The sequence below is a fragment of the Salvelinus sp. IW2-2015 genome, linkage group LG8 (assembly GCF_002910315.2).
Source record: "Salvelinus sp. IW2-2015 linkage group LG8, ASM291031v2, whole genome shotgun sequence".
Lineage (NCBI taxonomy): Eukaryota > Metazoa > Chordata > Actinopteri > Salmoniformes > Salmonidae > Salvelinus > Salvelinus sp. IW2-2015.
Genome location: NC_036848.1, coordinates 38,690,455 through 38,706,027, shown reverse-complemented (window position 1 = coordinate 38,706,027; position 15,573 = coordinate 38,690,455). Strand labels below are relative to the sequence as shown.

The following is a 15,573-nucleotide window of genomic DNA, read 5'->3' as shown; positions in this document are numbered from 1 at the left end:
TCCTCTGGTCTGATTAAACAAAAATAGAACTGCTTAGGGCCTCCCGGGTGGCGCAGTGGTCTAGGGCACTGCATCGCAGTACTAGCTGCGCCACCAGAGTCTCTGGGTTCGCGCCCAGGCTCTGTCGCAGCCGGCCGCGACCGGGAGGTCCGTGGGGCGACACACAATTGGCATAGCGTCGTCCGGGTTAGGGAGGGTTTGGCCGGTAGGGATATCCTTGTCCTCCGACACATTGGTGCGGCTGGCTTCCGGGTTGGAGGCGCGCTGTGTTAAGAAGCAGTGCGGCTTGGTTGGGTTGTGCTTCGGAGGACGCATGGCTTTCGTCTCTCCCGAGCCCGTACGGGAGTTGTAGCGATGAGACAAGATAGTAATTACTAGCGATTGGATACCACGAAAATTGGGGAGAAAATGGGATAAAAATTATAAATAAATAAATAGAACTGCTTGGCCATAATGACCATCGTTATGTTTAGAGGAAAAAGGGGGAGGCTTGCAAGCCGAAGAACACCATCCCAAACATGAAGCAACAGCATCATGTTGTGGGGGTGCTTTGCTGCAGGAGGGACTGGTGCACTTCACAAAATAGATGGCATCATGAGGTAGGAAAATTATGTGGATATATTGAAGCAACATCTCAAGACCTCAGTCAGGAAGTTAAAGCTTGGTCGCAAATGGGTCTTCCAAATGGACAATGACCCCAAGCATGCTTCCAAAGTTGTGGCAAAATGGCTTAAGGACAACAAAGTAAAGGTATTGGAGTGGCCATCACAAAGCCCTGACCTCAATCCTATAGAACATTTGTGGGCAGAACTGAAAAAGCAAGGAGGCCTACCAACCTGACTTCGTTATACCAGCTCTGTCAGGAGGAATGGGCCAAAATGCACCCAACTTCATGTGGGAAGCATGTGGAAGGCTACCCAAAACGTTTGACCCAAGTTAAACAATTTAAAGGCAATGCTACCAAATACGAATTGAGTGTAGGTAAATGTCTGACCCACTAGGAATGTGATGAAAGAAATAAAAGCGGAAATAAATCATATTCTCTACTATTATTCTGACATTTCACATTCTTAAAATAAAGTGGTGATCCTTACTGACCTAAGACAGGGAATTTTTACTCTGATTAAATGTCAGGAATTGTGAAAAACTGAGTTTAAATGTATTTGGCTAAGGTGTATGTACATTTTTGACATCAACTTTACATACATAACTCCTATGAGAAGTATACGGAACTGTTGAACGCAGAGATTCAGCAATTTCACACTGTCTGGATTTCACCAAACACAGCCTTTTCCTCTTGGTCTGAGTGTTTTGACGCAGCTTCGTTGGAGGTGTGTGTGCATCACAAGGCTGTGTGTGTGTATCTGTGCAAGTGTGTTTAGAAGCAGTGACCGTGTGTGTTGCTGCATCATTGGAATCTCTACTGATGTCRTTCCAGGCCACAGTGCCTGCTGGTCTGTAACCTGGCAGTCAGACAGCAGAGTTCACTAACCTGGTTTACCAGCCTATACAAGTACCTGATTAACAGCTACGGCTTTACCTTGATAAATATATCCCAGGTAAGAAAGTGACTGAAGTCTGGAACCTTCTTTTATTCTCATTAGACTGACCTCTTAGGTCTGAACATGGGCCTTTCTTTTTTGTCTCTCTGAACTAAGACAGAACAGACATGTAAACAGATGGACAGACAAAGACAGACTTGCCTCCTTTCGGGACTGAACATGGCCTCTTTCTCCTCACCAGGACTCCTCACTCGACTCCTCTTCTCTGCCTTCCTGGCCTCGGCCTCCAGCCTCCTGGACCGTGGCGTATCATTGTGCCCGCTGTGGCCTAGCCCTAACCGCCCCGCCGGGTGGCTCTCTGTGCTGGTTACCGTGCTGCCGCTGGCGTCAGAGTCCAGCGAGCTAACAGAGCCACTGATGTGGGAGCCGTTGGACAGCAGGGAGCTGCCGGAGGGAAAAGGGTCGCTGGGGACTGGGGAGAGGCAGCGGGGCACCCCGCCCAGGCTGGAGCAGGAGCCCGTGGGAGACAGGAGGTTGTGGTGGGGGAGCGGGACTGAGCCGTGGAGAGGGAGGCCGCTACGGTCCACCTCGTCACCGTTGACTGAGCCGGCGTCTGAGCCCTGACCCACGGAACCACAATCACCTGGAAGAGGGAGGGGGTGGAGGGTCAAAGACGGTGAAGGATAGATGAGAACAACAGTAGAAAAAGAAAGACTCTCTTACCATCTCTAAATTCTAATGTTATAATATTTTACAGCTGTGTAGCTTGCTAACACCATTACAATTCTGTCAGATTGCCATATATGGGTCTTAATATAAATAATGGGGCCAATGTGTGACATTGGGACAACTTCAAAATGGTTTGAAATAAAAATAAAAAAAATATTTTTTTATGCAGTTCCACATGTGTACTTAGAGGTATATATGCAAATAGGCCCCTAAATCCACATATACATCCTTTAAGCAGGGTTCATACAGACGTTGGCAAGTCAAATTCAAGGTCTCTCAGGTACTTTTTCACCTCTACGGGATCGGTGTCCCCCGACGGTTGAGCTAACGTAGGCTAATGTGATTACCATGAGGTTGTAAGTAACAAAAACATTTCCCAGGACATAGACGATATGGGCAGAAAGCTTACATTTTAAAGTGCTCAATTAACATTTAAGGACCTCAATGTTAAACTGTATAATTTATATAATTGGACATATAGGGCTTAATATAGAACCCACCCACTAAAAAGCATTCAAAAAAATGCATTCAAAAGCATTCAAACCAACCAAAACAAACAGCAAATGCATCCAACAAATTTTCCCCAATAATTTCAGAGGGCACGCAATAAAATTCACTAGTTGATTTAAAACCTATGCTTAACCCATTATCATGGTTGGTGTCGTGACAGATGTCCAAAATCGGGTGACCTAAAACATTACTTTTCTGTCCTTGCATTTATGGCAGTGTAAGTTGTTGTTATATCATATAAAAGGTTACTAGTTGAATATGCATTTAAGTGAATTTATCCCAATACTTTTGGTCCCCTAAAAGTAGGGGGACTATATACAGAAAATGCTGTAATTTCTAAACAGTTAACCCGATATGGATGAAAATACCCTCAAATTAAAGCTGACATTCTGCACTTTAACATCATAGTCATTGTTTCATTTCAAATACAAACAAAAGAAGAAAAATGCTTCACTGTCCCAATAATTACAGAGGGCACTGTAGCTATGTCCCCCCTTATATCTTAATGTAATGACATGAAAAAATGTAGCAGATTATTATCAATAACTTATCAACAGTTCTAACAAGTTGTCCAGAGTAGGCTATTCTCACCGGTACCCTAGTTTATAGAAAGACCCATATACCACACTAAAGATGAGGACTATGTGGCTAGATGTGCTGTGGTTCCTCCATACCTGTAGAGGGTGGTGGTGAGCCCAGCAAGGGCAGGTCAGCAGAAGGCCATACGGCCGCCCCCTCAGCCTCTCTCTGGCTTAGCTCCTCCTGCCAGATGATGGAGCTGGAGTCTTGAACCTTCTCTGAGCCCGCCTCGGGGATACCTGAGCCCGTCACCGCCACCTTTGCTGGTCCTGGCTCCTGAGAAGTGGTGGGCTCCACCTTGCGTTTCTTCTTCTGGTTCTGCTTGTTGGTCCTGGGATACACCACCAGCTGTTCAGTCCACCTGGGAAAGAGAGAGAAGAACAGAATGATAGTGAAGGCATAGAGAACACACACACGTAAGCACACATACATACACTACACACACGCACGCATTTACCCATTGATGATCTCTTTGTTCTCCCCTCGTATAAAGTACTCCTGTTCAGGAGTGATGATACAGAGAGCGTTCTTCTGGCCCGTCTTGGGCTCTGCGTCAATGACGTCAGCACACAGGTTCATATTTACCGTGCCCTGGGGCAGCGTGCTCGGCTAGAGGGGGAATAACAGAGAAACAACATTCAGTCACAAGTAATGGCCAAACCTGACACGACACAGATCGTATACCAGGGTAAATACCAGTGGAACAGGACAACAATCAGTAGAATGATGAAGTCATTGCCTTGTAGCAAACTGGGAAGTATAATGTACGTCTGATTAGTCTCTTTCAACAGCCACAGTTGAAACTACAGCTTTTAATAAGTGCTGAAGGGGCATGGGGTCCTAGATCTCCGTCTGAGCCTAAGGGAAACTTCTACCCGGAGCTGCTATATAACAGGTGGATAGATATCACATCGTCTGTTTTTCCTCCTCCATCCCTCCCTCCTTCCTTCCTTCACTCTTTCCCACAGGCAGAGGACGTATACAGCCCCTACTATAAGGTCACGTATCCGTTATCGATGGGTTGCCGGGACAACGGGGGAAATCCATTCAGTTCCAGTGGAGTGAATGGAGGAGGTGACAGCCCTGGGAGGCTGGACTAAATAAGTTTGTGTGTGCGCGTGTGCTACTGCTAACGCACATGGTTCTGCATATAAGCGCATGTTTGCCTTTGGAGAGGCACAATTTATCACGGTTTCTCCCACACTCCATATTGCCCCTCTACCGCCTAGAATTCCCCCTGAACCCCAGCATGGTCTCTCTAGTTCAGTGAGATTCCTGTACTGTTGTTATCAGGCCCAGACTGAACTGTACTCTGCCTGCCTGGCTGCAGATGTAAAACAGGTGCTGTTTCTCTCCTTAGCTCCATGTAAGGCCATTCACATGGATCCTGCTTTTTGCAAGCTGCCAGTAAACCATGAGGGCTTCCAAATATGGCAATTACACTGGGTCACACTCAGAGAAACTTAGAGTACCGACTGCAGCAAGCTAGTCTCTTTACTGTACGGTGAGGGGGGATTTTGCGCTGGGAGGGAGGGAGGGGGTGAGAGAGAGAAAGGGGGGTAGGAGGGGAATCTGTCTCATAAAAGATGCACCTTTCTTTCTTTCTGAAGGAGAAAGCATGAAGGTATTACACACTTTTCCCTTGTTCCCCTCAAATGGTTGTGGTTAGGACTGGGGGAAGATAGCTACAGATCTAGGATCAGGTTAAGGCCAGGGCAAGTCCAACCCACATCGAGAGAGGGCCAGTGTGTTCTTTGAGTATGTATACGTCGTCTGATCTGATACTGGCATCAACACAAAGACTCCTCCATCTGCCAACACTGCCATTCATCCTCTCTGGCTGAGTCTCAAATGTCACCCTATTCCCTATATAGTGCATTACTTTTGACCAGAACACTATGGATAAAAAGTAGTGCACTATATAGGGAATAGGGTGGCATTTGATATATAGTTCATGTGTTGTAGTGGGTTTGATTTCTCCGCTCCAGATCCAATCCCATATCCTCCTATTGTCCTCCTATGGGGCCGGCTATATTTAGCTGCACAGGGGGGTATTATCCCTAACAACTTTCTCACAGACTGTCTCTCTGACTCAGTTCACAGTTTCTACGAACAGCACACACAAAGAGGCAATGAAACACTACTAATAAAGCTAGAAAACGTTTTTAAATCGAGCAGGTCTTTATCTTCACAATGAACAAATTGTCAAGTAAAGTATTGAGATTTTAGGGGAAAATTGGGCATTCCCACTAGTTCAATGCTGATGAAGTACAACTTATTTATCTGCCAGTGCCAGCCAAAAATATTTGATGAATGGGCTTCATCATATCATTCCAAAATGGTGTCAGAGTGAGACTCGCCAAGCCAGCTTTAGAATTAGGTAGAGTACACCCGCTCCATAATTGATACATTTTTCTAGGGAGTTTTATTGCCCGGACCGGCGGCAAGTAGCGTAAGAAACCAGCACCTGCTCTGCTCAGGGGTGAAAGGGAAGCAGCAAGCTGCTGTTTTATACGGCATATGTGCCTCGACATGCCGCTTCCCTCCGTGCTGCATCAAAACAGAACACACACTACTCCTACCCCTCTTTCCACAGGCAGGCAGACACTGTCACTATAGCTTCGACTCCCATGGGATGAATAKTATGGTTAAATACCTCAGTCAGGGCAATAAAACAACATTGTGAATTCAACACCTGGCATAGACCCTGGTCCCAGGCCATAGGGAAGCTTCAGGATAGTTAGTATCTAATCTGTTCTTAGTTGTAGCATTATATCAGTCAAAGTGTGGACTGTGGAGAAAACTGAATGACCCCCTGTTTCCTGTCCCTATCCTCCCAGTCATTGACCCTCCGGCCCAGGTTCTCAGAGACTGAAGAGCTGTAGTCCTTCTTGGGAGGTCCGCTTAGATTAAAACTAGCATTTGAGAACTGCCCAACTGGTGTCAGTCAACTACCCAAGGGACTGGTCAGCGGCAACATCTCAGGGACCGGTGTCGGTCCACGACTCAGTGTTTGAGAAACACTCAAACCTTCACGTTTCTGTCTTTCTCAGGTTCCGTCTCTCTTGCCTCCTCCTCAGTCTCTCACCTTCTCTCTCTCCTACTCTCCTTCTCAGACGATCAAATGTACAACACGTCCAATCCTGTCTAATGTAGTAAAATTACATTATGCTACATTAGATATGGGTGCTTGTAGTGGCAGGCTGTGTGTATGTGGAATGTTTGGGTCTGGGGCATATCTGGCATTTTCATGTGGTTTTGGGGTCTACTGCTCTCTCTGTTTCTCTAGCCTGTTAGTTACTGGGAGCCCGCTGCACTTCACCAAATATGGGCATATCAGAGGAATGCTGTGTAGAGCCTAGACCTCTGAGCATCTCCTTCTCAGTCCGTCTCATCATGGGCTAAAATAGTTCAGTTCTAAGAAGCCACTGCCCACTCGCATTAAACATCTTGAGTGAAATCTTCCCTTAACACTTCCCTGAAAGTTGCCTCGGCTTTATGCGAGTCACACAAAAGCTCTTATTTTCAACCTTTTTGTAATTATTTTGCTTATATCGTGTGTCAGATGCAAAAACAATACATATTTCGGGGAAATTTGGCCCTCCAATKGACGTACTACGCACGTCATGGTTCCATAGCAACAAACAACCTTCCTCAATGAATCATGACATCGGTAGATCATTAAGATCAATGTATCTAGTATCATGTGAGATAGCTTCATATTTACAAAGATTCATCAGGTTGCTCTGGTCATTGTTGATGTTTCCACCAGTGTGACTTCAAGCCATTCTACCCCTGTGGGTTTGGCTGGGTTGCCTAACTCTGGCCTCTTCAACTGGCCAAGAGCACAGGAATTACTAATAGTAACAACCACTGAGCAAGAGAAGGGCCACAGCAGTCCATATTGGGTATTTTATGGGGTAGAGCAGTAGACAGTTCATCAGCCCAGGGGTGAATCAGGGCTGAGCTTCATATTCTCTGGCACATTCCAACTAACCTAAAATGTGCCTTGCTAGCTAATAGCCTAATGTCAGTCAACAACTTCCTCAGAGTGTCTAAAATACACACCATCCAGGGATTCCGCACCATCCAGGGATTCCGGATTCAGAAAACGTGGCACCGGACAATGTGACCAGGAAGATTTTAATGTAACGGCCATTAGAAACATTTACTGGACCAATATGTATTACGGTGTCCACCCATGGTGCTCAGAATGACATAAATCACATTTAGATTATGGTAACAGAACAAGCAACTCATAATGATGCAGCCAATAAAAAAGTAATTTTCAAACATTTGCCAAAATGCAATTAGCAGGAAAACACCAATCAAAACAGCACACCTGATTAGAACGGTTCCATATGTGACAGAGATGAAAATGTCCATTAGAAACTTAGAAAGAGGTGGGGATCTTAAGCTGCAACAACTAGGATGGGTTGCTAATATGACTAGGATTGTGAATGTTGATATGAAAACCATTAGAATAGGAGAGAAATTGCATAGCGGTGGGTCCTATAGGGAAGTAAATTGAAATAAATTTGCCAAAATTATATAATTACTATATATAAATCCTGTCTATTTTTTTACATTTTATTCCACCTTTATTTAACCAGGTAGGCTAGTTGAGAACAAGTTCTCAATTAGAACTGCGACCTGGCCAAGATACAACAGAGTTACACATGGAATAAACAAACATAGTCAATATTACAGTAAACAAAGTCTATATACAGCATGTGCAAATGAGGTAAGATAAGGGAGGTAAGGGAATAAATAGGCCATGGTGGCGAAGTAATTACAATAAATATAGCAATTAAACACTGGAGTGATAGATGTGCAGAAGATGAATGTGCAAGTAGAGATACTGGGGTGCAAAGGAGCAAGATAAATAAATAAATAATAACAGTATGGGGATGAGGTAGTTGGATGGGCTATTTACAGATGGGCTATGTACAGGTGCAGTGATCTGTGAGCTGCTCTGTCAGCTGGTGCTTAAAGCTAGTGAGGGAGGTAAGAGTCTCCAGCTTCAGAGATTTTTGCAGTTCGTTCCAGTCATTGGCAGCAGAGAACTGGAAGGAGAGGCATCCAAAGGAAGAAATGGCTTTGGGGGTGACAAGTGAAATATACCTGCTGGAGCYCGTGCTACGGGTGGGTGTTGCTATGGTGACCAGTGAGCTGAGATAAGGCGGGGCTTTACCTAGCAAAGACTTGTAGATGACTTGGAGCCAGTGGGTTTGGCGACGAGTATGAAGCGAGAGCCAGCCAACGAGAGCGTACAGGTCGCAGTGGGTAGTATATGGGGCTTTGGTGATAAAACGGATGGCACTGTGATAGACTGCATCCAATTTGTTGAGTGTTGGAGGCTATTTTGTAAATGACACCGCRGAAGTCGAGGATCGGTAGGATAGTCAGTTTTACGAAGGAATGCCTTTCAGCATGAGTGAAGAAGGCGTTGTTGCGAAATAGGAAGCCGATTCTAAATGTAATTTTGGATTGGAGATGCTTAATGTGAGTCTGGAAGGAGAGTTCACAGTCTAACCAGACACCTAGGTATTTGTAGTTGTCCACATATTCTAAGACAGAACAGGGGCAGGTGCGGGCAGCGATCGYTTGAAGAGCARGCATTTAGTTTTAATTGCATTTAAGAGCAGTTGGAGGCCACGGAAGGAGAAATACAGAAATACATTTAATCATTCAAAATACTTCAGAAAGCATGACTTTGAAAAAAGTCAGAAAGCATGACTTTGCCGCAGAGGAATCGAGGATCATTAGCTTCTTTTTAAAAATAGCTGTGGATTGTTTCAAATCACAAGCTCGTAGGCCTTTTCCTACTTGGGAAGCCTGCAATTTGTGGTAGTYGAAATAAGCTCAGGGGTGAAAATAGGGTGATACGGTCTGGTACAGCATCCTGGCAAAATACATAGTGGGGGTACCTCGTACCAGTAAAACGTGAGCCTATCACAATAWAWAWAWWWWWWTWWTCWAGAAAACTGTAGGCTATTWGACCACTATTTATCATTACCGCATGTCAGAGGCATGAAAAATGAGTGAGTGGGCTTGAAAATGGTTAAGACGAAAACACTGACATTTGGCCAAGGCATAGATGATTGGCCGACACCAGACCTCCGCAGATAGCAGTGGACGCATAAATTCTGGCCTAACGACAAACAATTTTTAGTGTTTTGTGCAACAGGTGTCTCTTTCCATTCACCACMGTTTAGAGGCTGGAGATATGTTGCGAGTGGATGAACCTACGCGGGTCGCCTAGTAAAGTAGCCCTTTGAAGGGATTGTTGCACAATCAGATGAAAAAATGACTGGTTTGGTTTATGCCACAATAAAAGGTCATACATTTTGAAAGTTAAATGACAAATCTTTAGACTAGGCCCACAGAGATCCCATTGAATGAATAGGGATTATATGTAGTTCTATGACTAGGCCCACAGAGATCCTATTGAATGAATAGGGATTTTATATGTAGTTCTATGACTAGGCCCACAGAGATCCTATTGAATGAATAGGGATTTTATATGTAGTTCTATGACTAGGCCCACAGAGATCCTATTGAATGAATAGGGATTTTATATGTAGTTCTAGTCTAAAGATTTGTCATTTAACTTTCAAAATGTATGACCTTTTATTGTGGCATAAACCAAACCCTGTCTCTTATACACATCTAGATGTGTATAAGAGACAGGTGCTTGTCTGTGAAAAGCATCTAAAATATATGTGAAGATAAGTATAAGTATGTTGAGTATAATTTAAAATGTTGAGGCAAGAAGGGGACGGGTGAGTGGCGAAGATATAGGAAGCGAGTCGCTCTCCAGAACGGCTCAGCTGTCTCCCACCAATTCTTGAGCATTCATTGTGTGAATTGTTGGCCCTTTGATTGTCTATTTTGATAAACTCCCCATTAGAGCAGACAGCCTGAGTAGAGAGATGAATGCGATTGAAATAACCTGCATTTTCATCATATTTTCGMCTGTTTTTATTTGTCAGCTTTATGTAGCCTATTTTTACTTCGTTGACAYTGGAAGTTATAGGCTTYCTGCTGCATTGGCCTATAGGCTGAGTTCCATGCGCTCTTTTCTTAAGCTGCCAATGGATCAAGGTGTTTCAATGTGTCCAAATGGCAGAGGCTGGTGCTAGCATTTGTTGAATTTTAACTTTTTCATTTGTATAATTTTTCATTCAGATTTTTATGATTAACCACGTGACAACGATTGAGAAACTAAAACGTTGTTATTGAAAAGAAACTGTTCCACGAAAATGGGCATATGAAAATCATAACCGGCACGCAGATCGACAGAAATGGAAGGATAAATTGTAAGCTTCCCCAACTTAAAACTCACGCGCCTATAAAGTCTTTATGGCCTCCCGAGTGGCGCAGTGCTAGCTGTGCCACTAGATATTCTGGGTTATAGTCCAGGCTCTGTCAGACCCATGGGGCGGCACACAATTGGCGCAGCGTTGTCCGGGTTATCGGAGGGTTTGGCCGGCAGGGATGTCCTTGTCCCATCGCAAACTAGCGACTCCTGTGGCGGGCCGGGCGCAGTGCACGCTGACACGGTCTTTATAAAATTGACTCCATGTTTCCATTGTTGGATTTTGACTATAGGCTACTTTAAAGCAAGATATGAGATGTCTCATAACATGAAATAAAACATTCAGGTTTAAAACAATTTACGTTTTCAAATTGCATACTACCTCCAGCTTTGGGGCGGCAGGTAGCCTAGTGGTTAGAGCATTGGGCCAGTAACRGAAAGGTTGCTGGATCGAATCCCTGAGCTGACAAGGTAAAAATCTGTTGTTCTGCCCCTGAACAAGGCAGTTAACCCACTGTTCCTCAGTAGGCTGTCATTGTAAATAATGTTCTTGCCTAGTCAAATACAGGTTAAATAAAAAATAAATCCAGCTCACATTGTAATGTGGTGTGTGACACGCCGATAGCCTGTTGKKTACACTTGTAGCCTATGYTGAATGGGAGGCACGCTTCAACTACCAGTTGAGAAATAAAAAGTTGTTTTCATTGATCGTGTACCAAATCTGTTTTTAACAAGCAACTGCATTTTGAGTTGTTTCGCAATGAATGGGCTTATAAAATAACATGCMTTACTCCAGCAGCAACCAGCTGAGGAGCTTCAGGAGAAATCCTGCTCAAAATAGGCACTCTATGCTGTGCACATGTGATAAATAAGATAGGCTACAGGAGGATTAACGAATATACAGCAATTTAATTCCACAAAATTATGCAAATTAACATATAGACCAGGCATCAACAACTAGATTCAGCCACGGGACAATTTTTTTTTGGTAGGGATGGTCGGGGGCCGGAACATAATTACAAAAAATTTGTAGACTGCAAATTGACCGCAAGAAGCCCAAACAGATATAATGTTTGACTAAAACATAATAATTTCAAACCTTGCTTACATTTGTATTCGATCACGTGTGTCTCTATTATGCATCGGAATACTTGGGAACAGATTTCTTTTTAAAAAATCACTCAGAGCTGATTTCCTGTTGTTTTTACAGCAATTCCACACACACAAAAAAGAAGAGAGCATCCCTTCATCAAAAAAGAGATGTAAAAGAGGTATTTATGATATGCTGTATACGGCCCAGATATAGGCTATAGATGGGGCAAAGGTAAATTGAACTCGACCAAAACAATGGAATTGCCATGGAAACGCATGGGGGAAAGATTCCGAGTCTCCTCATTGCCCGCCAGCAAAATTTGCCTACATTTAGGCTATTGTTTATGTGTATTTCACACTATGTTGAGGTAAAAATCGAAGTAAAATGCCAGTATGGATGTCAACCCCAACACATGTTCATGTCATCTTTACCAATCAAATGCATTACAGTTAAAAACAGCTGACTACCACCACTGATTACTGTACGCTAACTATGCTAACCATCTTATTAAAATGGGAGTTAGCATGTAGCAGTCACTTCTAAACTTGAAAAGGGACAACTTCTACATGTTATGCAGCAAAAAACAAATATATCAAAATCTGACTTAAGTAACCACATTGTGGGCCTGTTACAATACATAAATCATGACGGATTTGACAAATATCCACTTTGTTAGATCAGATTGTTGAATGTGGGCCAATCTGGTCAATGGAACGTCTGCGTTCCATTGACTCCTTTACCGCATCTAAACTGGTATCTGCATTGTGTAAGCATACATGGCAAGCAAGGGAAAAGACAGGGTATTGTTTCTCTCTACTATATACAGTAGGCCTTTAACTTAAGGGGTTGGTGTCCGATCAGGCTGAGGATGTATACGTTGATGATGAAGAAAAAAAACAAAATCTACTTTAATTTCCACTCCTCCGCCTAGAGTTTAAACTAAGTAAACGATAATGTGCACTGAGATCAACGCTGAACTCTCAAAATGTTGTATAGGCRAAATTTTGGAAACGTTCCTATTGTGGGGGGCTGAGGCGCACAGTGACGGCAACAAAGCGGCCATTTTCCTGACCCAGTTTCCCGGTGGCGTTCCGGGGTGTTCCCTGAGCTGCAGATGAAAAGGTACAAAGACAATGAGGCCCTCCACGTCTAAATTGCACGAGCAGCTTCACAATGACTGGAAAAAAGTGCTACACCGAACTAACGGGTGTCATTCACACACAATGCACACTGGAGAAATGGACGCACGCAAGTAGTCAGCACGCACACACACACACACACACACACGTATGCACAAAGCGAAACCAGGATGTTTCCTCCCTTTGTCATCACGTGGGGATCCATGACAACATGAAGACAATGATTATGATTTCAGAGATCTCATCTGCACAAAGCAACCACCTGGACACAAACACACAGCCACAGAGTGCGTAGGCCTACATCTCAGCAGTCAAAAGCAGCATCCTCTCTTCATCAATTTTGTTTGCAGAGAACTGATAACTGGGGTTTGATACATATAAAGCAGGCCCAAAGCTACGGTCAAGGTTAGAAGCTATAGGCCAGGGACTGAAGCCATGGCAGCTTTGACAGTCAGGCAGAGCAGAGTGTTAAGTGGGCCCCTGTATACACACAAGCAGCCTAATCGGCCAGTGGGATTGGTCACCCGTGTCACATTCACAGTCACACACACACACACAAAGAGGATGTAATAAACTGTAAGGGACTCTCTCTAGTCTCTGTTCCTCAGTTTCTTTCCCAATCTGTATTATTCTACCTCCATCATACTATATTCTCTCTCCCTCCACCCCCATATACATGTTCATGGTTCTTCAGTGTGAGGTTTACTCTGCAGTAGGGTGGGGCAGTTTCACCATCTCGCAGCACAAGGCTAGCTAACAGAGATAAGGCTTCCCAGTCATCTCTTTCCCAGGCAGGTACCACTGAATACAGTCAGGTCATTCAACATGCCTTCCCGTCCTTCACAGACCATATCAAATACTACTCTTCCCAGTCACCTTGGCTCTGCATGTCACCTTGGCTCAAATACTACTCTTCCCAGTCACCTCTCGTGCCTTATGGCTTATAAGGCACGAGAGGCAGTGCTATAACCTGATTGTAGACACAGCTAAGGAGTGCTGTTAGGTTGTTTGGGAGGAGGTGGAAGTAGCATGGCTGATATGACAGCTCCTTACCGATTCATCCAGGGCGAAACGCAGGCAGCCATGTTCGTACAGCACAAAGAATCGCCGCTGCCATTTCTGTTGGGAGAAAGAGGAACATCGTTAACACTTAATCTGATGATCTCCTTATAAACTATTAAGAAACGGCCTATAAACTAATACTGTATACAATTTCTGCAGGGAAAGAGGAGCATTGCTATTGGGCTGAAACCAAACAAACACTTAAGCTCCATTATGTCCTGGGACTAATAGGGCGTAGTGAACATATAGCTAAGAAATGCTTACAGATACAATAACATAAATCTGAGAACCCAGCGCCTGTAGTCTGGGTACCAACCGTTTTAGCTAACACTCCTTGCCACTACTGTCATTCTTGGTCATTTTCCATGTCTTTGGTAAATAACATGGAGAACAAGGAGTGGAATGAAATAGCCGAATAGAGACGGCAACCAGACTGGGGGCTCCCGAGTGGCGCAGTGGTCTAAAGCACTGCATCTCAGTGCTAGAGGCGTCACTACAGACACCCTGGTTCAAATCCAGGCAGTATCATAACCGGTCGTGATTGGGAGTCCCATAAGGCGGCGCACAATTGGCCCAGCATCATCCGGGTTTGGCAGGTGTAGGCCGTTKTGGTAATTAAGAACTTGTTCTTAACTGACCCCCCCATATTTAAGAATGAGGTCCCAGGTGAAGTTGCCTGGTTTTAATTTAACCAGGCAACTTCACCTGGGACCTCATTCATAAATTAAGCTAAGGTGGGTTTATAGTTTACAATTACACTCATATTAGTACACAATTTTGCATTATTTGAACTAATGATAACCAGTTTTCCCAAAAGTGACCGATGCCGCTATCAATCAAATCAAATGAAAATAAAATTGTATTTGTCACATGCTTAGTAAACAACCGGTGTAGACTTAGTGAAATGCTTACTTAGGGGCCTTCCCAACAATGCTGAGAGAAAGAACATAAGGAAATAATAGAAAAGTAATAACACGTAATAATAAATACACAATGAGTAACGTGGCTATATACACTTGGTACCAGTAAAGAGTCAATGTGCAGGGGTATGAGGTAATTGAGGTAGATACAGTTGATGTAGGAAGTTTACATACACCTTAGCCAAATACATTTAAACTCAGTTTGTCACAATTCCTGGCATTTAATCTGAGTAAAAATTCCCTGTCTTAGGTCAGTTAGGATCACAACTTTATTTTAAGAAGGTGAAAAGTCAGAATAATAGTAGAGAGAATGATTCATTTCAGCTTTTATTTCTTTCATCACATTCCCAGTGGYTCAGAAGTTTACATACACTCAATTAGTATTTGGTAGCATTGCCATTAAATTGTTTAACTTGGGTCAAACGTTTTGGGTAGCTTCCACAAGCTTCCCACAATAAGTTGGGTGAATTTTGGCACATTACTCCTGACAGAGCTGGTGTAACTGAGTCAGGTTTGTAGGCCTCCTTGCACGTACACGCTTTTCAGTTCTGCCCACAAATTTTCTACAGGATTGAGGTCAGGGCTTTGTGATGGCCACTCCAATACCTTGACTTTGTTGTCCTTAAGCCATTTTGCCACAACTTTGGAAGTATGCTGAGGTCATTGTCCATTTGGAAGACCCATTTGCGACCAAGCTTTAACTTCCTGACTGAGGTCT

General features: G+C 43.8%; 1 protein-coding gene across 3 annotated transcripts in view; it reads right to left on the bottom strand.

Annotated features, from left to right (window-relative positions):
* Positions 1–15,573, bottom strand: part of mprip (myosin phosphatase Rho interacting protein) — a 69,302-nt gene that overhangs the window by 41,166 nt on the left and 12,563 nt on the right. For all 3 annotated transcript variants that reach the window (XM_023993290.2, XM_023993289.2, XM_023993291.2), the window contains exons 3-6: positions 13,927–13,992; positions 3,778–3,929; positions 3,416–3,681; positions 1,704–2,145 (exon numbers count right to left, since the gene is read on the bottom strand). In XM_023993290.2, coding sequence (XP_023849058.1) covers positions 1,704–2,145; positions 3,416–3,681; positions 3,778–3,929; positions 13,927–13,992 — 926 coding nt within the window. The remainder of the gene's footprint in view (positions 1–1,703; positions 2,146–3,415; positions 3,682–3,777; positions 3,930–13,926; positions 13,993–15,573) is intronic.